The sequence below is a fragment of the Phacochoerus africanus genome, chromosome X (genome assembly GCF_016906955.1).
Source record: "Phacochoerus africanus isolate WHEZ1 chromosome X, ROS_Pafr_v1, whole genome shotgun sequence".
NCBI lineage: Eukaryota > Metazoa > Chordata > Mammalia > Artiodactyla > Suidae > Phacochoerus > Phacochoerus africanus.
In genome coordinates this window covers 92323136-92346840 of record NC_062560.1, presented here as the reverse complement: position 1 = coordinate 92346840, position 23705 = coordinate 92323136, and the positions used below count along the sequence as shown (strand labels likewise).

The 23705-nt window shown below is 53.3% G+C and overlaps 1 protein-coding gene across 3 annotated transcripts in view; it reads left to right on the top strand.

The window, feature by feature from the left end:
- Positions 1–1942: 1942 nt before the first annotated feature.
- TSC22D3 (TSC22 domain family member 3) overlaps positions 1943–23705 on the top strand; it is a 62256-nt gene continuing 40493 nt past the window's right edge. The window contains exons 1-2 of one of the 3 annotated variants that reach the window (XM_047764034.1): positions 1943–2172; positions 2438–2863. In XM_047764034.1, coding sequence (XP_047619990.1) covers positions 2544–2863 — 320 coding nt within the window. In that variant the 5' untranslated portion in view covers positions 1943–2172; positions 2438–2543. The remainder of the gene's footprint in view (positions 2173–2437; positions 2864–23705) is intronic. The other 2 variants (XM_047764035.1, XR_007132771.1) reach the window with 2 other exon arrangements.

Below are 23705 nucleotides of genomic sequence, written 5' to 3'. Positions count from 1 at the left end.
GACCTCCCAACGCCTCTTTCACGTCTGATCTTGGTTTCCTGTCAGGGGCCAGGGATACAGCTTGTTTTTAGTTTTCCGGGGCCTACAGCAGAGAGTATACGGCCCTCTGTCCTTTTCGGGAAATGGCCAGGCCCCACGTAAGAGCCACAGAGCCTTGGAAACAAGAAATTTTTGGCTGCCCTTTGCTCCTAATCACGGAGGTGATGCTTGTGGCACACGGAGGGAGCGTGTGCCAAATCTAGGAAAGCCCGATCTGTAGGGACTCAGGCAGGTGGAGCTCCACTAGAAAGGGTGGCTCTGCCCTGACTGGGGTCCAGGCGCACAGCTTGGCCAGGGAGCCCTTTTGGTGTGGACGCTCTGCCTCCTCTTTCCTCCTACTCTCGGGACCAATGCGGGGTCAATTCCACTAGGGGGCACCGCAGGCGTCTCTGCAAGATCTGACTCCGGCAGGAAACGTTCCACGTTTTGACCACAAGATGGCAGTATATACTGCTCTATTGCCAGCGCCCTGGGCGGGTGAAAGAAGCGAGCTGATGGGGGGGTGGGGTGGGGAGTATTGGCTGCAACTGAAATCCATCTGAGTTTTCAGTGAAAGCTGAACACCATGAATATTTTGAATTTTTTTCAGGAGGCAGTAATTATTGAATTCTACGCATTCAAAGTATTCCAAGTCTCCAAGTCCTGAGACATGCGGGAACCCTACCACTTATCAACCCCGCACATCCCCAGCTCTCACAAAGCTGGGGTTTGACCCACAGCAGCAACCTGCCGTGCTCTCCACAAACCTGCCCTTTCACCTCAGCTCCGCTTCAGACTCACCTTCTCCTCAGAGCCAAGAGCGTCAGGACATCCCCCCCAGTGCCCCAAAACATCCAATCACCCCACCTCTGGAAAGGGTAAGGACAGAGATCACCTAAGGCGGGTGGGGGATCAGAAAAGAGAGGGGAGCGCAAGTTTGGAAAGATGGGGGAAGCTGAGTGAAGTGGGGAGGGACAAAACTGAGGCGAAAGAGCGGTGCGTCAGCGAGAGGGGCAATTACATGCGGGAAAGGAAGGGGGAAGAAAGAAACCGAGGGGGGGAAAGAGGACTGAGGTGGGGGGGTGAACGAGGACATAGAGAAAAGGAGAAAAAAAAATAATAAGACGGGGGCGAGAAAGAAAGGCAAGACCAGAAATGAGTCAAGAAAGAGACAAGGAAAATAAATGAGAGGAAGAATGGAGAAAGGCAAAAAGAAGGAAGGTGGGGGGAGCGGGGGGTGCAAATGGAGATAAGAGAGGGAGCGGGGGGGGGGGCGGTCAGCGGGCGGCAGAAGCCTACTAAGGGGCTGGCACTGCCGGAAGCCGGGACGTTGATGTCTCGGATGGGGTTCGGGGAAGAGAAGAGCGAGCAAAGGGGGCAGAAAGGGGGAGATGAGTGAAGGGAGGAGGCAGGGCCAAAAACCGGGGAGCGGTTGAGCCGGCTTCTGTGACTTTCGTCTCAGGCCCGTCTGGGGTCCTGCCGACGCGTGCCGGACGCCCTCAGGCTCTGGGCCGAGGCCGCCGCTCTCTCGGCACCCCACCCGCCCCCGACCCCGCTTCTCGAAGAAGGCGGCGTCTCTGCGGCAGAGGGCCCCGGCCGCGGCGGGACGAGGCACCTCGGCCCGCCCGCCGAGCTCGAACCCCCCGGTGGCGCGGCTCCCGGCTCCCGGGGAATCTCTGGCCGAGGGTGCGCCCGCCGCGGCGCGAGAGCCCGAGCCGGGGAGCTGCGCGGCGCGCGAAGGGAGGGGGAGCCGAGCGGGGCTCCCGGGCGCGCGGGCGAGGGTGCGAGAGGCCGTGCGGGAGCGGAGGGCGGGGGGCGGGGCGGCGTGGGGGCAGGACCGCGCCGGCTCCGGGGCGCGCGCCGGGGAAGCGGCGGACCCGCGTGGTCCGCCGGCCCCCCGGGGGTCATTTGCATGCTGTCACAAGCCCCGCGCCGACTCCCGGGCGCGCGGCTCGCTCGCTCGCTCGCTCGCTCAGTCAGTCGCGCTCGGCTCCTGCCACCGCTCCGCCGGCGCAGCCCCGGGGAGCCCGAGAGCGGGCGAGCCAGCGAACCGGCGGCGAGGGAGGGAGGGAGGGAGGGAGCCCGGGAGGGAGGGAGCGAGGGCGCGCCCCGGCTCTCCCTCTGCCCCGCCGCCCGCCCTTCCTGCTGCCACAGGTCCGCCCCGGGCCCCGCTCACACTTGGGAAACTTGGGACGGCGCAGGGGCCGCGTGTGGCACCTCAGGGGGGGGCGGCCCCGGCCTCGGGAGGAGGAGGAGGGGGGAGAGGAGGAGGAAGAGGAGGAAGTGAGCCCGAAGGATCCGCTCAGAGCTGTTTGTCCAGCTGTTTCTATTCGCACCCCGAGCGGCCGGCGCAGCCAGAAGGGGGCCGAGCCGAGGGTGGCCGGCTTTCGGCGCTAATTGCCAACTCTTCTCCTCACAGCTTGTCTTTCCCAGACACCCTGGAGTCCCCTCAGGCCGGCCCGGCGGGCGCGCACCTGCCGGCCGCCCCTGACCGCGCGGGCCAGGCGGCCCCCGAGGCGGAGAAGATGGCCCAGCCCAAGACCGACTGCCGCTCACCTGTCGGCCTCGACTGCTGCAACTGCTGCCTGGACCTGGCCCACCGGAGCGGGCTCCAGCGCGACAGCAGCGGGGACAACAACAACCCGGGCAGCCCCACCGTGAGCAACTTTCGGCAGCTGCAGGAGAAGCTGATCTTCGAGAACCTCAACACCGACAAGCTCAACAGCATAATGCGGCAGGATTCGCTAGAGCCCGTGCTGCGGGACCCCTGCTACCTGATCAACGAGGGCATCTGCAACCGCAACATCGACCAGACCATGCTCTCCATCCTGCTCTTCTTCCACAGGTGGGTGGCGGGGCACACGGCGGCGGGGGGGGGGGGCCCACACGGTCCCGGCTCGCACCGGCCTCTGCTGGATCCTCCGCTCGGACAAAAGGGGCCACCACGAAGTCCAAGGGGGGGCCCCGGGGAGGTTAGGTTCACGGGGGCTGCGGTGGCCGACCCGACCCCGAGGCTGGCCACCTGGATTCCTGTGCCCCAGAGGGGAGGCCTGGCGGATGCTGTTTTTGAAAGGTGCCTGCAAGAAGCCCTCCTAGGGAGATGCTGGCGCCCAGAAGGTGGACAGAGCCCGAGACGGTTTGGGGGGAGCTGGCAGCACTTTCTCCCCCCAGTGCCCACATTTCTACAGCCACTTTGCAGATTCCGCGGTGGATGCCCTCGGGATCCCGAGTTCCCCCCTTCTCAAAAGCCTTTTTCTAAATATGCAAACTCGGATGGAAACTGCAAGGGTTTTTAAATTTCCTGAGTGGCCCCAACTGCCTCCGGTGAGGGCAAGCAGAATGTCCAGACAAATTAAGCTGCTGGTGGTGTGGGGCAGAGTGGGGAATAAGAAAAAATTAGAGACCTGTGAGAATTTCTCGAAGCTCTAGGTGGTGGGACCCTCGCCTCCTCCATGGGTCCCAGCCTTCACTTTCGAGCCAGCAAGGGCTAAAAGCAGCCCCGAAGAGCATTCTAGGACCTGAGGGCGAATGAATCCGTGTCATCGCAGGCGTGGGTTGGAGTGCGGGTCAGACTTTCTAGAAATCGGGCTGAAGGAGGAGGAAGGGAAGGGAGGGGAGAAACACAATGGGAAGACCCAATGTGTCTGCTGTCCTCCAGTCTGAGACACTCCGGTGAGGGCCGGTCTTACCAGACCCTGAGGGCAGGGGGAACAACGGAGGCAATTTTGAGGCAGGGGAGGCAACCTCGGGAAACCTAGTCTTGAGTTGGATGTTCTTAGAGCCACAGAGACGGCGCTGGTGTGTGTGTGTGTGTGTGTGTATGTGTGTATTCGTGCCCGCGTGTGGGTGGGTTTTATTCTTTCTCAACATCGCAGGTTATGTAAGAGAAAGAGACACCCGCTGTGGGAGACCTGGGTTGTAGTACAAGTTAGGGCTCTGCTTCCCTGTGTGAGCCTGAGCAAATCGCTTGACCTCTCTGGTCTCTAAAAGTTTCCTTTTGGGTCTGAGATTCCAGATCATGGGCAGGTGATATGCTCAGACTAGGATAGAAGAAATTTTGAGCTCCCATAGAATATTTGAATAATTGGATGGGTTTTCAGTGAGACACCAAGAGGACGTTTTAAAAGCTATCAAGCTAGGCAGGAGCTATCTTCCTCCAGGTTTACCTCCCCAGCCCCAGAGGTTCCAGGAAGGGGACAAGCAGGACTGCCCACTTTGTTAGCATTATCATAACAAGTAGTGCTTTCCAGCATTTTCCACGCCATCAAAGCCCTTTCTCAGCTATTATTTCACTTTAGGCATCAGTTTATCTCATTGTCTCCAAGAGACCAGGCCGAGTATGGAACAGGTTTCGAGGGAATCTTCATTTCTGGTAAAAGATGACTGCAAGTGTATTCAGACCACAGCCCGATGCAGCCCTGCCGACAGGGAAGCCCTTCCAGGCTCCTGAGAATCCCGCTGGGGCTCTTAGGCAATGGGGGAGGGGTGGCCGCCACACCTGGGAAGGGCGCCCAGAGCACCTGCCCTCTTTCAGCTGGGAAAGAAACTGCTCTGAAATGGCCCAATGGCGCATACGAGGGGACAGAGGGGACGCTTCCTCAGCTCTGGTTCCTGGGTTAGAGGCCTAGGAAGGTCGGACCTAGGCAACTGAGGCGTGAAGCTGAGGGCCCGAGATCAAAGTGTTCGTGTGTGTGTCACATCTTGCGAGGCTTTCCGGTGGTCTGGGTTTCTTGAATGGCAAGACCTCCTTTGTCAGCTCCTCCACGGACACCTGTCTGTGGAAGCTAGGTTCTTGGCAAAGCCTGGAAGTGCTACCAGGCTGGGTGAGGGGCTGAGGCTGCTGGTGGAGGGAGCAGAGCGCATCGTTGGAAAGTCATCTCTGAGCACCCTGTCCTCCTGAGATCAGCGTCCCAAACAGCTAAGCAGCTAAGCAGCAGGCCCTCAGGCTTCAGTGAGGCCAGGGAGTGACAGGGCCCTGTGGTTCCGGCAGGACCAAGCATTGTCTCATTTGCGGTGACAACTGGGACCTTGGAGATCCAGGGATCCTGAATTTGGTTGCGGTTTTGCCTAGACGGACGTGCTCCCTAGCAAAGTAGGAGACCCTTTTTGGCTGGTCGTGGGGTGTCTCAAAATCTGAGCTGAGGAGTTCCCGTTGGGGCGCAGTGGTTAACGAATCCGACTAAGAACCATGAGGTTGCGGGTTCGGTCCCTGCCCTTGCTCAGTGGGTTAACGATCCGGCGTTGCCGTGAGCTGTGGTGTAGGTTGCAGACGTGGCTCGGATCCCGCGTTGCTGTGGCTCTAGCGTAGGCCAGGGGCTACAGCTCCGATTCGACCCCTAGCCTGGGAACCTCCATATGCCACGGGAGCGGCCCAAAGAAATAGCAAAAAGACAAAAAAAAAAAAATCTGAGCTGGACAGTCTTCCTCTGAGTGAAAATTTCCTCTTCTTATCTTATGGATTCCCTGATTTTCTGTCTTCATCCCTCAACCGTCATGTCTCCTCCTGTTCCACTTAACGATTGGATCGTGCAAATGCCATCATTTTTACTTCGGTTCCATTTACCGATTTGATATTTCAAATTCTTGCCTGGGCGTCTTGTTCCTCTCATTTGTCTCCCTTCAAGGCCATCTCTTCTGGAAAAGTGCTTCTGCCTGCCCCTGCTCCTGCAGCCCACTCCTCTGCTGCAAGGGCTCCTGTATTCTTGCAAGGAAGGGCGGGGCACATTCTCGATCTCTATCTGGTTTGTCTGCTTTGACCTGTCCTTGGCTTCCAGCTTAGTTCTTGGTTTCCTTGGAACGCAGGAGTGTAAGCAATTTGAGGGTAGGGCATGTTTTATACTACTCACTTGGCTTTCACTTGACTTCTAGTTATTCAGTCAGGACTCAATAAAGGTTTTTTGGCTAGATGGCGGCTTCGTTGTAGGTATGGTCCTATGTAAAGATTTTACAACTCTGGAGTTCCCCTTGTGGCGCAGCGGAAACGAATCCGACTAGGAACCATGAGGTTGCAAGTTCGATCCCTGGCCTTGCTCAGAGGGTTAACGATCCAGCGTTGCCGTGAGCTGTGGTGTAGGTTGCAGACACGGCTCGGATCCCGCGTTGCTGTGGCTCTGGCGTAGGCCGGTGGCTACAGCTCCAATTCGACCCCTGGCCTGGGAACAACAACCCAACAAAATGCACACTGTTATCACCATTCTTCATTTTTTTTAATGAAGGAAATTGAGGGTGGAGAAAATTAAAGAACTTGCCTGATGCTTTACAGTGAAGGGCAGAGCCAAGACTCCACCTAAGAGTCAGTAAGACACTAAAGCAAAGAATGGTTGAGCAGCGGTAAATATTAGCCCAGAAGCTAACCAAATGGTTAAAATGTCCTTATTCGGTCAGGTGACCAAGCAGCCCATTCGAGGACATAGGACTTTCAATATTCAAACTGGGACAGTCCCAGAGAACCTGGGATGGTTGGTCACTCTCTCAGAGGCAGAATATGCCAGGCAAACAGTTAACACTTCCAATTGAAACAGAGCCTATTACAAAACTTGGAAAGCTGAAATTCGAGGAGCCTTAATTCTCTGCTCAGTAAGGTGTAGCAAGCTGGAGTGGGAGCTTTTGTCACATTCTGTTTTTGTTGTTGTTGTACCTTCAAATTTACTGCTAAGATTTTATCCCAGACTACGTGGTCAGCTCTATTCTGCTTTCGGCCCCGAGCACACCGGCCCGGTGTGATCTCAGCTCCTCTGAATCTGCATTCCCTTACAGCTCCGAAAGCCCTGGGAGTCCACCTTTATGTTTCTGAGCTGACGACAATGGTTCCCCACATTTAGATGCTTAGGAAATGGTAATAGCAGTGATTTCCAATTATTCGGTCTGTGTTAATTCACTTAATGTTCCCTATTGATGTGATATATAGTAGTAAGGGGAAAGATAGATTCAGAAATCAGGCTTCGGAGTTCCCGTGTGGCTCAGTGGTTAACGAATCCGACTAGGAACCATGAGGTTGCGGGTTTGATCCCTGGCCTCGCTCAGTGGGTTAAGGATCCGGCGTTGCCGTGAGCTGTGGTGTAGGTCGCAGACACGGCTCGGATCCTGCATTGCTGTGGCTCTGGTGTAGGCCAGTGGCTACAGCTCCGATTCAACCCCTAGCCTGGGAACCTCAATATGCCACGGAAGTGGCCCTAGAAAAGGCAAAAGAAGACAAAAAAGAAAGAAAGAAAGAAAGAAATCAGGCTTCAAAGAAAAATTTGCATTAAAATTATTTGCGCTTCTCTGAGTCTTCTGACTAATGATTTCATAAATGTATATTCCTGAACCTGATTTCTGAGGACATAACCACCTACACGGTGTGACTTGAGGGACAAAGCTCTCCCACCCTGCCTGCTGTAGTGCCTCAATTCATACTCAAGATCAGTTCTCTGTCCCTGTCCCATCTAAAATTCCTAGCCCATAGCACAGGGGTATGTGGGCTACACCGTGAGAAATCTTGAATTAGAGATTGCAACCTTTTGTCAACTAATTTGCCATTTGCTTTTGAGGATGGAGTTCTTTGCTGTAGAGAGGTTTTGGGTTTCTGGGTGGCTAGGTCTGTCATTCTTTGCCTTTGTGATTTTTGCTTTTGGTATCAAGCTTTCAAAGTCCTTGGCTGGCCCGAGGTAATTTAAAATAACTACCTCCTGAGTGCCTGGTGGTCTGACAAAGAATAGGCCCTCTTGGCTTAAGGCGCATGCTCTGTTGAAAACACAAATGCATTTGCAAACTTCACCTTCATGGTTTGCATACATCATGGGAACCTTGATATGTAAGAAATTATCTTGGTGCTGAGGCATAGATGTGAATCCACGTGGTAAGAGGCTTTAGGCGGTGAGTGCTCCTATTGCTCTACCAGCACCTATTACATATATTACATATATATGTGTATTTTCTATATGCATATAAAATACATTAGATATATACATGTATAGCAGCAAAATGTATGTAACGCAAAATTTGACATTTTAACCATTTTAAGGGTACAATTCAGTGGCATTAGGTATCTTCACAGGGTTGTGCAGTCATCACCATTATCCATTTCCAGAGTTTTGAAATCATCCCAACCAGAAACTCAGTACCTATTAAATAATAACTTCCTATTCTCCCCTTCCCCCAGCCCTTTGGTAACCTCTATTCCACGTTCTGTCTCTATGAATTCACCTATTCTGGATTATTTCCTGTGAGTGGAATCTTGCAATATGTGGCCTTTTACGCCTGACTTCATTCACTTAGCATCTTGTTTTCAAGGGCCATCCATGTATCAGTACTTCATTCCTTTCTATGCCTGAATAATGTTCCACAGGATGGATATACCGCATTTTGTTAACCCATTCACCTGCCCATGGACCCTGGGGTTGTTTCTACCTGTTGGTTCTGGGAAAGAACGCTGTTACGGACATTGGTGTACAGGTATCTCTTTGAGTTCATTCTTTTGGGTCTCTACCTAGGAATGGCGTTGCCCGGCACCTACTTTTCAACCCAGTTTTGTGGTCCTCTACTCATAGTCAATCCATACAAGCATAGTAATGCCCATGAAATGGGCGAACGTCTGTTTCTTTGGGGAAAATGCCCCTCCCTGAGTCACCTGCTTGTTTGAGTGATTACAATGAAAAGAAAGCTACGACGTTTAACCAAATGACAGAAATAGAAGCTTTACGGGGGAAATGATATGCTTTCGGGATGCTCCGGAATTAGGGACTGGCAGAAGTTTGAGTGTCTTTTTCATGAATGGCCAGGGTCTACCTGAGTTTCCCACTCAGTGTTTCCTCTTTACAAGTGTAACATGCGACGGCTTTACTCGTCATGGACCACTTTGTGTGCATTGGTTTATCGGAGCTTCCTTTGGGGTGACAGCTCACTGGGAGTAGGGTTCTATGGGAATGGAACATGGAAAAACCAAGTTTGGAGAAAAGAAGCAGAGAGATGGGGCCGGAGTCCTTGAAAGGCTCGCTGCAGGGCTCTGGGCAGCCTGAGAGCTCCAGAGGTCTGGATGGGAGGTTCAGGCTCTTCGAGAAAGGTGGCGAGAACTGAACATGTATTTCACCTCCTCCTTTTTCTCCTCCAGTTTGCCAGGAATGGACCCATGGGAGGCCACACCTCAGAAAATACCTCTTTCTAGGGCGACCTTACTTTCCCTCCCTGCCTGAGGAGAAGGTTAACAATCCTGCTTATATGTGCATGTCCAGATAAACTGACCAGCTCTCAATTCCAGGTAGAGCGTTGGATCCTTTCCATAACAGGTCCTGAAGGCCAGGAAGTCTGGGTAAATGGAGATGGATGTGTCTGGCCAAGGCCACCAAGGTCTCTGGGTCCCCTGAGTGAGGGAGCCCAGCAGAGCGCTTGGGAGTGGCTGAGAGGAAGAGGGTTGACTGCACGTGGTGGCCATGGTGCTGTGTTTGCTCATCACGATTCTGCTCCTACCTGAACTTTCTCCTCTTATGTAAGGCATCTCTCAAGATAACTACACAGCCACAATCGGCCATGGCTGGCTGGGTTTACATAACAAATTGGTTGGCGTCATGCAATGGCCTCTGGAAAAGCCAACGTGCTGAGTGGGCCTGAGGCTTGGGCTCACTTGGTGGGGCACTCTGTGTGCTCAGTGCACTCAAAGAAGAGCATTCCTTGACCACAGGGGTCAAAAAAAAAGAAGAAATTTCCCTTTTAGATGAAGAGGGCAATAATGGCCTGGACGTGTTGTGCTGTCCCAACGCCTGCAATAATGGGACAAGGGTTAGGGCTTTGTCATGGGGCCCCAGCTTTGGCAGAGCAGGCCCTCCTTCGAACCCTGTGGGCTAATGGGATCTCTGGGAGGGCCAGAAGGCTAGATCCCAGCCTCGAATGATGAGGAGTCAGGCCAGGGAAAGGGATCACGGAAGCCACCGTGTACCACGCCAAAATCCAGTTTAGCTAAGGAGTCAGAGTTGGGGATAAGACGAGGTCTGTGAGAATAGAGAACAAGCTTTTTTCGGATGCTAATCCAGGCAGGAGGGGCAAGGCCAAGTCCCTGGTACCTTCTAGCTGGAAAGCCCTGCCCCAAAGGAGCGACTGCTCTTCTGGAACCAGTTTAAGGGGTGCGAGATCCCAGCCAGCACAGAGACTGATTGGGAAGCTTCCCATTGTGCAGACACTGGCCCAAAGGGAAACAAGAGCCAGAAGCACGCCTGGTCAGCGAGGCCTCAGGCACGCTATCAGCCTTCCTCCCCTGGGAGCCACTTTCCTCAAATAGACCGAGCCTGAAATCAGGCCCCTGCCTGTGGACCAAGCCCCACAGGGACCTTCCCCATCCTTCCTCGAAGGAAGAATTTACTCACGAAACAACCCTGGGTATGCAACCTACTTCCTCTTGTCTCCTTTTCAGGGGAGATGGAGAGCAGCTGCTCACAGCTTAGGGGTCTGGCCAGGAGTCCGGCTCCGAGCTTTCTAGGCTGGTGATTGGCTCCAGCTATCCCTGAGGAAGAAAGGGGTGAGAAGTGAGAGGAAGGGAAGCAGTTCCAACGGCTCCTTCCTGGCTTACACCCCCCCCCCCCACACCTCCCTTTCAGCCTCACTCCCAGACTAGGCTGGGCCTGGGCCAGCCTGAGGTCCCTGACTCATATCTCGCGTAGTGCCTTATGTAACAGAGCCAGGTTACTGAGGCATCAAACCTCTGCTTGCTCAGTGGCAGGCTTCCCCTGGGCCAGGCATTCAGAAGCCCGCTGGGGGTCTAAGTAGAGCTCGCCACACTTCCAAAGGACAAGGCCACTCTCCCTAGTGTCAGGCCAGCAGGCTGCTCAGAGGTAAGTGCCAGGCTGTGAAGGTGATTCCCCCCAGAACTCCCACGCTCGGCAGCAAATGTAAGCAGGCAGGTGTGCTGCTGTGGGCTTAGTGTGGTTGGGGGTGTTTTTTGAGGGATAGGGGTGGGGCTCCTGCCATCACCTGATTGTAAAGTGCTAAAGAGACAGCCTGGGGCATCTGGAAGGGTCCCAGAACAGGTGTCAGAAGTTCTTCTCACTTTTGTATCTGCTTGTTGGTTCAGGTACTGTTCTGGAGACCTTATAGAAAAGGGCTTGCCAGATGCTGGAGGAGCTCTTTTTGTTGGTTGGTTGGTTGGTTGGTTGTTTTTGCTTTTTAGGGCCGCATCCGTTTCTGCTGCACCACAAGGGAAACTCCAGGTGGAGCTTTTTAAAAGAAGGCCTAGGAGTTTCCATCATGGCTCAGTGGTTAACGAATCCGACTGGGAACCATGAGGTTGCCGGTTTGATCCCTGGCCTCGCTCAGTGGGTCAAGGATCCAGCATTGCCATGAGCTCTGGTGTAGGTTGCAGACATGGCTCGGATCCCGCATTGCCGTGGCTCTGACATAGCTACAGCTCTGAATCGACCCCTAACCTGGGAACCTCCATATGCCGCAAGTGTGGACCTAAAAAGATAAATAAATAAATAAATAAATAAATAAATAAATAAATAAATAAATAAAGGAAGGCCTAAAAGAGCCAATTCCCAATCCATTCTCCATGTAGTCTCAAAGTTCCCAGGCTGGCTTGCATTCACAGTGATACCTAGCTCTCTGCCTGGCCTGTTGAGAAAATTGCATTACTGGCTTGGTGCAGCTGAGCCCCCAGTGAAGTGGGGCTTGCCGAATTCCACGACATATTTCTCTAAGAAGCTCATTCGACTCTCTACAACACAGGAGAGTCTCATCCATCTAACAGCCCGTTGGCTCGAACGTTGTGACTAAACCCACCCAGGTCCTCTTCTTCTCTTTCCTTGTCTTTACCCAGCCTTTCCCACTGTGTCACCAGTGGGTAAACGGCTCACGGGCTGAGGGTAGTTGAAGACACTGCCCTCCTGTCTGAGAAAAAGAGGAAGACACAGGGAGATAAAGTCAAAAAGGCGGCCTGGGAATTACCAGCCGACATGATTTGTATCTAAAGCTCAGTCTCACGGATCCTCAGACAAGCTCAAGACTTCTATTTTGGCGCTCCAGAGAGCTGGGCACCCCAAGTTCTCTGAATCTCTGCCAGAACCCAGTGAAAATGGGGGGCGGGGGCTGAGGTGGAGGTGCAGAATTTTCCTTTCTTGAGATCCCCTCTGGGGCCTCCAGCCTCTCACTTCTCCCTATTCCTCAATCCTTTCGGTTCATAGCCAATCGCAGGTAAAAACAAAACAAAACAACCAGAAACAACAAGGAATAAGAAGAACCTTGCTCAGTTTTAAGGCAATATACTCTGCCTCGCCAGGCACGCAGGGAGATGAATGACAGCAGTACCTCGTTCGGCCTTGTACTGAGTGACCAAGCCCTCCAATTAATCAATGCATCATTTATCGACCACAGGCCTGCTATTTATCCAGCGCCTCCTGCGGATTTATTGACCGTCTCCCTCACTAAGCACCGTAGAGGACAGGAGAGGCGGCAGAGTCGAGGGCCCGAGCTGGGGGTGGTGGTGGTGGGGGCAGCCAAGAGTGATGCAGCTGCACCCCAAGGCCGGCGGGGAATAAAGCACTTCCATCTGAGCAACAGCAGGTCGTGTTAGGGCTTCTGCTTCTTAACGGAGAGGCCTCAAGCTTGCTGCTCCCTGGATCTGCGAGTCCGGAGCTTAGGCGGTGCCAAAGCCAACTAGGAAGGGAGAGTCTCTTTATGGCGGCGGCTTCCAGCAGAGCCTCAAAGAATGGGTTGGCTCTGGCTGGTGGGAAGCGGCTGTGGGGGCTCTCTTGTTGGGAGCGGGGAGGGGAACCTTGCCAGTCCAGTGGGACTCAAGGGTCAGAAGGAGCTGGCCTGGGGTGGGGACAGGGAGACTGCTTCCTCTTCTTCCTGGGCTGGAACCCAGAGTCAGCCAGCTTCAGGAATGAGAGGCTTCCCCCTTCTCTTATGGCCCTTCTGTGACTCAGGGCAAGCTGGCCCCTAGTAGCCTCCCCTCGGAGACTTAGCTAGTCTTGAGAAGGCAAGGGGGCCTTTGGGGCCCGGGAGCAGGAAGGCACCTCTCCTCAATGCTTGCGGAAAGTTCATTGGAGTCAGGAGGGTTGAGCAGCTTGAAGTGCAGCTGAGCGTTGCCACCGGAGGAGCCGGTGGGTGCAGCTTCACGTCTGTGTACCTCTGGCCTCAGTCTCCACCAGGCCCCATCCCAGGGGTAAGAGAACCAGGGGTGTGTCGAGGTGCTGTCCTGAGACTATATATATGTACCATTTGCCCAAATCTCTCTGGAAAAAAAGTTGCTGGTGGCCCCACGGGGTGTTTGTTCATCTTAGCCTTGTGTGTCCCTTGGTCACACCCTTCTTTCCCAGATGCTCTATAAATGAAGGCCTGGGGGTCGGGCTGAGGAAGGAGGGAAGCCTCAAGCTGACCGGAAAGGAGAGGGAGCAGAAGTCATAAAAGGGACCAGCCTCAGGGCACCTGGGGAAGGAGGATGCTGCTTATGTCCATAAGCATGATGCTTTCTGGGCCCTTCTCCCCCAGCTAGTGTCCTGGGCATCCGTGCCCACCAGTGCTCTGGCGAATTCACATTTCAGTTCGGGAACAGATTCAGTCAACCACAAAAATTGCTGTATGCCTTCCATGTACCAGGCTCACTGCTAGGCACCGGGATAGAATGGGAAACTCACAAAAGGCATGGTCACAGCCATCACGCAATAGTCAGTCGAGTGGGGGAGATGGACATTAACCAAATAGTCACACTAATGAATGTATAATTAGAAAAGAAGTGCCAAGAGGGAAAAGGAATAAACTTCTGTCAGAGCATCTAACAAAGGATAAGACAAGGCTTCCTGCGGAAGTGATCTTCAGCTAAAGGAATGAATCTCTATTGCTGAAATTCTGATCATCAGATGAGATGATTTCTCCCGCCAAAGAAGAAAGGTTTAGACAGGGGGCTGTCTCAGGAGCCCCTGAAGTCATACCATTAGGTAGCTGCTCACACTCTTGGAAATATTTCCAGGCCGTGAGCGGCCAGTAGGTCCAGAAGGGGAGGCCTGGCAACATTCTGACAAGAGGAAGAGATGAATTTGAAGCCCACGGGGCAGCTAGTACTTAATGTCACTCTTCGCTAAAAATAGTCCATGACAGTATGGAAATGCGTAAAGGCTGGCCCTGGGGACTGGTGATAAAGTGGCTATAGCCTATGGGGAGGAAAATTTGTTTTTGTAAATTATTTACTGTAAAGAAAAAAAAAGAAAGGGGAGGGTCGTCTGGGTTTTCTTTGCCCTTTGCAGGCCTCCTTCTGAGTTATGAATGCTTCTCATTGTACAGAGGCACTGGGGCACAGAGCTTCAGGCTGCACTCCTTTCTGGGGCCCGGGGTGTAAATTTTCTGGGCTGCAAATGTCAGATAATTTGTCCAGGCTGAAAAACAGCCTGAAAGCAGAAGGGAAGAGAGGCCTGTTTGGCCAGCAGGAGGTAAGCCTGGGACTTTAGGGAGCTGTGGGGCCAGGCTAAAGGAACTAAGATGATTGATCAGAGAGGCGTGTTAAGGGTGGGCCAGCGGCTGGTTGAGAGAAAGAAGAGAGGTTGCTCTTCAAATACAAGAAAAGTCTCAACTCAAAGATGGTGACTAGCTGTTTCCAAACCACGCTAGGAACAGAACAAGAGGAAATAGGCCTCTACTGTAGCATGAAGAATTGCGATTAGATAGCAGAAAGAACTTCCTGACGACAAGCATTCAGAGAACTAGACGAAATTACCAAAGGATGTTCTATTACAAGTAGGGGGAAGGGGGTGACAGTAGCAATAAAGCACTAGATAAAAGCGTGAGAGGACTGGTTCTAAGGACCATGGACAGAAGGGGACAGACCGGTGAGGAGAGCAAAGGAGTCAGAAGCAGGTGCTTATAAGGAAAAGGAAAGTGCCTGTGTGAGAGAGGCAAGTGTTTTTAGGGAAAGGCTTTCGTAATAGAAATGCGTATGAAATTTACACTGGAGGTCAGTCAATAGATCAAGGAGCTGTTTTAGGTCCCCTCTGCATCCTTCAGCCTTCTTATCTCCTGCTCAAGTTGGCTTCCCTGGAACACCCGTCCTCCAGTCTTAACAATTCTGGGGAGTACTTCAGTGCCAGGGGCACTGGAATACAACCACCCACCCCCGATCCTGGGGAGGAGGACAATTTCTCCTTCCACACACACAATGAAAATCAGACACGGAGGATACCGTGGCAGCCAACAAGCCAGGCAGATCCCCGCGGCAGGAAATTTACAATCTAGGGGTGGAGACAGACATCAAATAATAATTACACAAATAACCATATCATTACAATTGATCATAATGAAGGCAAGGTGCAGAGAGCCATGAGAACACAGGCTAAGGGGCCTTCCCCCAGAATTAGAAAATCCATAAAAAGTGAAGTCCCCTGGTTAAAACCTTGGACACTGCCTAGGCCCCTCTGTGAGGCATTGATTCTTGCCCCAAATCAGTCGCGAGTTAAAATGAACCCAGTCAGTGCTAATACCCTACGATAAGGATTTGGAAGTTCCTCTGGCTCACCAGGGCCCTCAGATAGGAGCAAACCCCCAAGGAAATTTTCCCATTGCCGAGACCAAGCAATCATGGTTTAGGCAGAGTGATTCTCTAAGGGCCGGAATGGCCTGTCCACTGAAAAATCAGTATAGAAGGACTTTGGAGAGCTCATCCCCTGCGGATGAACAGGGTGAAGGTCAGGGAAGAGTAAAGAACCAATGTGCTGAAAATGATACTCATATGTGCCCCCCCACCCCCACCTGGAGCGCCAATGACCATGTCTCCGAAATGCTGTGTCTTTAGCCTCTTATTCAAATGTGGGAGGCTTTGCGAGTCTATTCTAGTATTAGCTGCCAGGTGTGCCCAAGGTTGTGGAGTCCTGGGGAGCCCGGATCCTAGAGAGGCAGGGCCCCACTCTGCTTTTCCGGGCTCCTCTCCCAGGGGAGTGGGAGGTGCCGGCCCTCACAGGGAGAGCTGGGGCGGGCTTCTGCAGCATCCTACGCAGGAGCAGAGACGGCCATTCAGTCTTTGTGCTGTGCTCCTGAAGCATCTGAGAAGACTGCCACGGAGAGACTCTGTGACCTTGACGAGGGGACGTCTCTGGGTGTCAGTCTCCTCATCTAGAGAATGGTGGGGGCGTGGTTGGGAGGTGTCGAGAGGATGCTCCCAGGAAGCACTCAGAAAAGGGAAGCCTTCGTTATCACGGGGCACGTCCCACGGAGAACCAGAACCGGAAGAAAACACTTGCGGTCTTGCCACGCCTTCCTCTCTCGCCAGTCTCCTCACCCTCCCTCCCTTGGCTCTGTCAATCACACACCCCGTCCTGCCCAACGCCAGCTAACACCTGCGGCCCAGCCTGTCAAGCTTTGTCCCTGTCAAGGCTTGCTCTCTGAACCTTCTTCGTTCACACTCAGGTATACATGACTGAGACGTCTTCTGGTTTTCCTCCTGCTGGGGGGTGGGGGGACGAGCTGCGGGGACCTCTGACATTTTTACCACAGATCCAAACCTACAGAAGCACGAGGGCAACCTACTGGCTTTGCTGGCAAATGAAGAAGTATTTCAGAGGGCATTGAAGCTGGGGATTGCCTCTTCCAGACCCGGAGCATCCCCCCACCCAGGGTTGGTGGCTGGCACCTTCGGCCTCCACGTGCATCTTAGCTGGAGATACAGAGGCTCAGGACGGGTAGGGTTTCCGCAGCCATTCGGTCTGACCCGCACCCCATACAGATGAGGAAACTGAGGCGCCGGGGTGGGTGGGTACTTCCCCCAAACCGAACAGCCAATTAGCGACCAGCCGAAAAGAGAAACTGTGTCTCCTGATTCTCCCATCCAATGGCCTTATGACTTCTCCTCTCTAGATGGCTGTGCACATCCCATCCCAGTAGGTACACAACATCCCCATGCCAGGAGACCAGCTTTGGGTCCTCCTGATGCCAAAAACGGTGTTTTTTTATTTGATTTTATTTAATGGAATTGACCAGTGGTTTGGGTGTTATGGAGTCCCAGCCCTGGAATCCTGCTTCTGCTCGGGCTGGGGCTGCATGCCACAGCCACAGTCATGCAAGGGGGACAGAAAGGCCTGCTGTTCGGGTTGGAAAAGAAATCAGTTGCTGAAACATTGGTCTTTTTGAAAGTTCCAACCACAGGGGCTGGCTGGCAGAGCCGCCGTCTGGGCTCCCCCGGAGGATCCGGCCCTCCCCTTCAGTCTGAGAGTTAGTTTAGGAAGCTGGCCCGGCCTCGGCAGAAGATCCGGAGGGCAACGCTTGCCCCAGGAGCTCCAGCCTTCCCTCAGAGCCTGGGAGCCCCCGAAGGCGCTCAGGGCCGGGAACTTCCTCCCGCCTCCACAGCTGAGCCAGCCCAGGCTGGCCCCGAGGCTCCCTGAGCACTTTTTCTTCTGAGCCTGGGAAAGAGTTTCCAGTTGCTCCCGCCCTAGCCCGGCAGCTACAGACAGACAGAGAGAGAGAGAGAGAGAGAGAGAGGGAGAGAGAGAGAGAGAGAGAGAGAGAGCGAGAGAGCGAGAGCGCGCGCTAGAGAGCTAGAGGGAGGTAGAGAGAGAGAGAGAGAGAGAGAGAGAGAGAGGAGCCAACCCCAGCCAGGCAATCAAAGTTTCCCTGGGCAGCAGTGAGATGAAGGGGGAAAGGCTGGAGGAGCCCCAGCTCGGGAAGGACCCTGAACTCGTGGAGGAGGCACAGTTCCTGGAGGAGCTGCAGCTTGAGGTGGTGGAAAGTGGGTCGGATTTGGATCCAGAAGATCTGGGTTCGAGTCCTGACTTTGCCACTAATCTGATGCTTGAGCTTGAGTAAGTAACTCCCTGCCCTTCTGCGGGCTGCTTTCCCTACTTACAAAACGGGGGAGGGAGAGACATGATGGTTGCTACGGTCCCTTCCAATTGAGATAGTCTGGAAGGCTAGACCTCTCACATCTTGATGGGATGCCCGGGCACTTGGACATGTCACTGAACCCCCGACTCTTAGATTGCTTCAGGGTTTACATGAGCAAGAAAAGAGAAGGAGAAGGTGGCAAATGTATAAAGTGTCATGATCCCAAGAGAGGGTCGAGGCTGAACAGAACAGTAAGGGCAATTTTGCAAACTCAAGGATGCTCAGCTGGGAATGAGTTAGTAAGGAGAACCAGGGCGTTTGGGGGGGTGTGCTAACGAGTCCTCCACCAAATGTCTCCCCGTGGCCCTTTCAGCCCCAAAGCTCAATCCCTCGACCTAGAATGAGTTCTTCATGTGTATCTTTGCGGAAACTCTCATTTGAATCAGGGGGATATTCAGGTCTTGGATGTTCACATCCAGATCTAAACGACTGCCTGAGAAGAAAGACTAGACTGACCCCCTGTCTTAGAAACCTGGTTTCTTGGTAAACCCCCGCTTTCACCAGACCCACCGCTGCATGACTGAATGCAGGGCCCTTTGAGAATTTGACGGCCGCTATATATAGCTGCACTCCCCCCACTAATCCACAGATGAGCTACCAGCAGCCAACCTGCTTGGTGAGTGTTGGTGTTTGGTACATTTCACTGCATTCAGATTCCTTCGAAGTCGGTCGTTTCTCCCTGGGTGTATAATGGTGAGGGGTCCGTAGCCACAGTAGGTGACATTTCACGAACCAGAGAGCTCCTTGCTGGGCCAGGCATGAGAGCGTGGGGATCCCCACCAGCAGATCATCCCCAGTGTCCTCTGCCAATTGTGCGCCATCAGCCTCTCCACTGCTGGGGAAACTGCAGAGGGGAGAGCATGTAGAAAAGGAACCGCCCCCTACCTGTACAGAACCTGCCCACTGCCCTGGCGCCCTGACCCTCAGCCACACACTCTGCTTCCTCGCTGCTAGCCCCCCTTTTCCTTGGTTCAGTTCGTTCAACAAGCATTCCTTGCCACTCAGTTAATCGTCCATAGGTTCCTATGGTTGCAGGAGACGTCGTAGTGCTGCACTATATAGACCCCTGTGGTCCTCCTTGGTGCCTTAGGGGCTGTCGAAAGGAGAAAAAAGGGAGAAAGGGAGGAGAGAGGTGGGGGGAGGTAAGGAGAGGCCAGGGAGGAGGTGAATTTGAGGGAGAAAGGGGACAGGGGAGAGTTTAGAGGAGGATAGAAGGAAAGAGGGGAGGTTGATTCACATACAAAGTCACCAGTGAGAATCTGCATGTGTCTTTTAAAAGTCAGCCGGGTCTGAGTCCTCACCTGGCTTGTTTTTCCTCACCAGAGTGTTTTCAGGCTGGCCTGTCCTGAACTCAAAGGCATCCCCCAGTGGGTGGTAGAAGTTAGGGGGCTCCTGGAGCCTGGGGAGTTGAGTGGGTGGAGCTCTGCCTCAGCCCCACCCCCCTCAGAGCAGTTGTGCCCCTCTGAGGACCCTGTATCCAGAGACCCCGAAAGCATCCACGTTAGATTTGGGGAGGGCGGGGAAAGGGGATGGTTATCTGTTTAACACAACAACAACAACAACAAAAAAGAGTGGTAAACCACCCTAGGGCCTTAGTTCTCCAGCAGAAACAGGATTCTCCTGTAAAGCATTGCCAGGGGGTGGACACCACTGTTTCAGCTTGAAGGCATCTGCCCACAAGCCGACTCCCTCACTCATCAGCCCCGATTGTTAGACAGTCCTTGTATTTCGCTGCTATTGGCACAGTCTTTCTCCCTGCAGAATGCTCTGGCCCCTCCTGTCTTGTCCTTGCTGCAGACCTCTTTGTTTCCTCACCCCCCAGGGAGCTGGCTGAGAGGGTGGCAGCCGGCGGCAGCGCGGGGGCGGGGGGGGGGGCGTCGCTGGCATCCCAGGAAAGCCGGTGTTCCCAGCTAGGGGCACCACGTGCTCTGAGAGCTTCCCAGCCAGAGGTTGCTGGGGCCCACGTGAGGGCCGGGCTGGACAGGCAGGCTACTGATGTGGGCTTGGGGCACTCCAGCTGAAGCAGCCCCTAGGGCCAAGGCTGAGGAAGTCCACTCCACCGAGGGCACTGTCTGAGTTAAGTGAGGTCTAGTGAGGAATTCTTAGCAGGGGAAATAGCTCGAGGGAAGGAACACTTGACTGAGAAGAAGGGCCCTGTGTTCGGTGGCAAACTCCGGCAATGGCAGGGGCTGGCACCTGAAAGGAGGAAAATCCTAAGGGCCAGGGCTCTAGCCCCCACCCCGAGAGGAAAGTGTGAGGGAGGCGGGCTCAGGGTGGCATCCTGGCCATTCGGCCATCTAAAGCCCTGCTGGCTTTACGTTGTAGGAGGAAATAAAGCCGTGCTTGTTGGCGGTGGGGACCATCTGCGTGCACTATACAGAGAGCACTGCTCCCCCAAGTGTGGTAAACATACGCTGGTGGTGTGCAAGATGATTTTAGGTGGTACGTGGACTAACTTTGTTTTTCTATTCTTATAGCTATTTTATTTATTTCACATGTTGGGGGTGGGGGGAGTGTGTCTAACACGCATACTGTATGCTTTCAAAAATATTTCTGAGGTAGGAGTTCCCATCGTGGCGCAGTGGAAACGAATCCAACTAGGAACCATGAAGTTGAGGGTTCACTCCCTGGCCCCACTCAGTGGGTTAAGGATCCAGTGTTGCCGTGAGCTGTGGTGTACGTCACAGACACAGCTCGGGTCTGGCGTGGCTGTGGCTGTGGTGTAGGCCGGCAGCTGTTGCTCCGATTCGACCCCTAGCCTGGGAACCTCCATATGCTGTGGGTATGGCCCTAAATAGTAAAAAAAGAAAAAAAAAAATCTGAGGTGGAGGCGTTTTTAAAAAGTGAACCTGCTTTATTTTAGAGAAACTATTAAATAACAATACTGCTGGTGCTCAAATCTGGCTCAAAGCTTGAGAGTGGTAGGCAAATCATTGGAGATGGAGCCTTCCCTCCCACGCTGTGTTAGCAGAGGTGGGTTACAGGGCCATACAGTATGATCTGAGATGGTCTTGTCCACGTACACCTAGCTCAAAGGCCCCGTCTGACAGCCTGATTCCAAGGGAAAGAACACCCTGCTATTTTTATATCCCCGGTGTCCTGCTCTGCCCTGGGACACTCAACACCCTAGATCAGTGGCAGGCCTTTCCCTGGCTCCAAGGCAGTCTCTCTGCCACGCTCCCGCACAGAGCCACTGGGAAGGTGATGCGGCTGTCCCCAGCAGCTTCCACTGACTTCTTCTCATCATTGTTCCCCAGCCTAAGGAGTATTTCCGGGAAGCAGGTCAAAGCGGCTCCAGTCTTGCTCTGAATGCACAAAGCCCACAGTTAGAAGGACAGGAAATATGTCACTGCAGCATTTTTCACATGGACTGGTGCCGATTTCCGGACAGATTCAGGCAAGATTCGGTGGGAAATTTATATGAAATCAAACTGTACAAGAGGGTTCCCAGTTCTGCTGGGAATTGGCCATGGGCTCTGGGTAAAGAAGCCTGGGCCCCTTCCGCCTTCCATTGCCCTGAGCTAGGGAACACGATTATGAGTCCACCTTGCGGATTGTGAGGTGAGCCCTGGGAGGAAGTGGAAAGGTGATAAAGGTTTTGGCTCTGGTCTCTCCTGCCTTTCACCTGGACTGTACTTCAGAAGCCTTGCGTGTCTCTCCTATGTTGTCCCTGGAAGCGCATTTAGCAAAAGGCTCAGAGACAGTTGAGCGTCCAGCACCTCTAAGAAAGGAAATCCCTCGATGTCCTTTGGTTCTATATCCAGTGTTAAACAACCTCTGCTCTCTGAGACGCTTCCTCCTGAACCCTGTCTTCCTGCTTTCTGATACACCTCTTAATATGCTTAAATGGTAGTTATTACGTCCTTTGTCGGCTCTTTTCCAAGTTAGCAAAATCTTTTTTTTTCTTTGTCTTTTCCTAGGGCTGCACCTGCAGCATATGGACATTCCCAGGCTAGGGGTCTAATTGGAGCTGTAGCTGCTGGCCTACACCACAGATCCAAGCCACGTCTGTGATCTACCCCACAGCTCACGGCAACGCCGGATCCTTAACCCACCGATCAAGGCCAGGGATCGAACCCACCGCCTCATGGTTCCTAGTGGGATTTGTTTCCGCTGCGCCACGACAGGAACTCCAGCAAAATCTATTTTTAAAAAATGACTTTGAACCATCTTATATTTCTCCATCCTTTAGACTGTCTCCAGATTCTCCACCAGAAACTTCATTCTGTCCTCTGAAACAGCTGAGTTTAGCAGGCATGTCTCTACCTTCAGCCAGTCACCCTGGTCTTTCCCCTGACCAGTGACACACATTTGCAAGACAGCAGGTTAGGAAAGGAGCAAAAATTAACCAGACCTTGGAGGACCCAATCACCTGCCCTAACCCCCTGATCTAGCTGTCCCACAGGAGACTGGCAAAGTGTAGGGTTTCATTAGTGGCCGATGGCCATGGAATAGAGAAGGAAGATGACTTCAGAGCTCCTACGTGCTTCTTTCCTATTTAGAGCATCCAGGATCATGCTTGTTCCTTAATGATACTAAACTGTGTGCTTACAATTCATTGCAGCCTCTGTCTTTTGCTGCCCTCCCCACATAGCCCCATTCCTGTATCTGTCACATTTTGATTATTCCTGTCTTCATTATCCACACTGGGAGCCTCCATAGCAGTCACGGAATCCCAGGTTGCCACTCACCCCCCTTCGAGCTGCTCTCTGAATACTCAGGCATGCAGGGTCACCTTGACACCAGCCCAAGTCAAGCATAAATAAAAAAGATTCTTGCAGAAATAAATTATCCACTCACCTATAGAATCCAAACACAATCGGTCGAATTTCATATGGCCAGGGTAACACCTGACGTGCGGCACGGATAGCCCAAAATAAAAGTTATTAACCCCCCCCCCGCAAAAAGTCATGTATAGCTAGCTTTGAAATTGCACAGTGGATCTAATTTATTTCTCAGTAGTTCGGCCTTCCTAATTATTTGGGCCGATATGAAAATGAGCTTGCATCCCGGCGTATACAGAAACTAGAAGGAGAACCTGGGCTTAGAGGGACCCTAAGCTGAGACCAAGTGTTGCTACAGCCGTTTCACAAAGTGGGAAAGCCACCCAGAAGTACTCGGGGGTCGGCTTTCAAGAGTCTCCCCTGCGTGTCTTGGGAGCATGTCCTATAGTTGTTCTTGCCATGGATTTGTCCAGGAAGGTCTGTCGAACAGCATCTCGTTTGGTTGAGGAGACACAGGGCCAGGGAGTTGACAGGAAATCATAGTTCCTTTCTCCCTCTTCGCCATGGCCTGATGCCTGTTTCACTGTGCCTTGTCTGGTCACCTGACCTACGCACATCTGAAGGAGGTGGGGCAATTCATCTGAGGAGAATCACGTCTGAGACAGGAAGGGGCACGGCAGCCTCTTCAGGCAAGGATTTATGTATCTGTCACAGAAGGGAAGTGTGAGCTGAGAAATGACTCCCAGAAGTGCTAGAATTGGAAGAGGCAGCGCTGCTACCTTTCACAGTCAGTAGCGTATTCCTGTGGAATCCGGGCTACCTCAGGAGGCCAGCGTCCTGGCCCTGCCTCCCTGCTTCGAGTCCATCCTCCCTCCTCGCTTCCTTCCTCCCTCCCTCCCTCCCTTCCTCGCTCCTCTCTGGCTCCTCACACACTTGAGAAAACAGAGCGGAGCTGGCCAGGTGCACCTTGCCAGGGGCCAAGCCTTAGGTGAAGGAAGGAGAGCAGAGGCTGGTTGCTGCTTTTTAAAAGCCTGGCAGTTAGAGGCCAAGGGGACAGGCCCCAGACCCTTGAGCCAACCACAGCATCTTGCAGGTGATGCCACGACCGGCACAGTGGTAGCCCCCTGGGCCCGACAG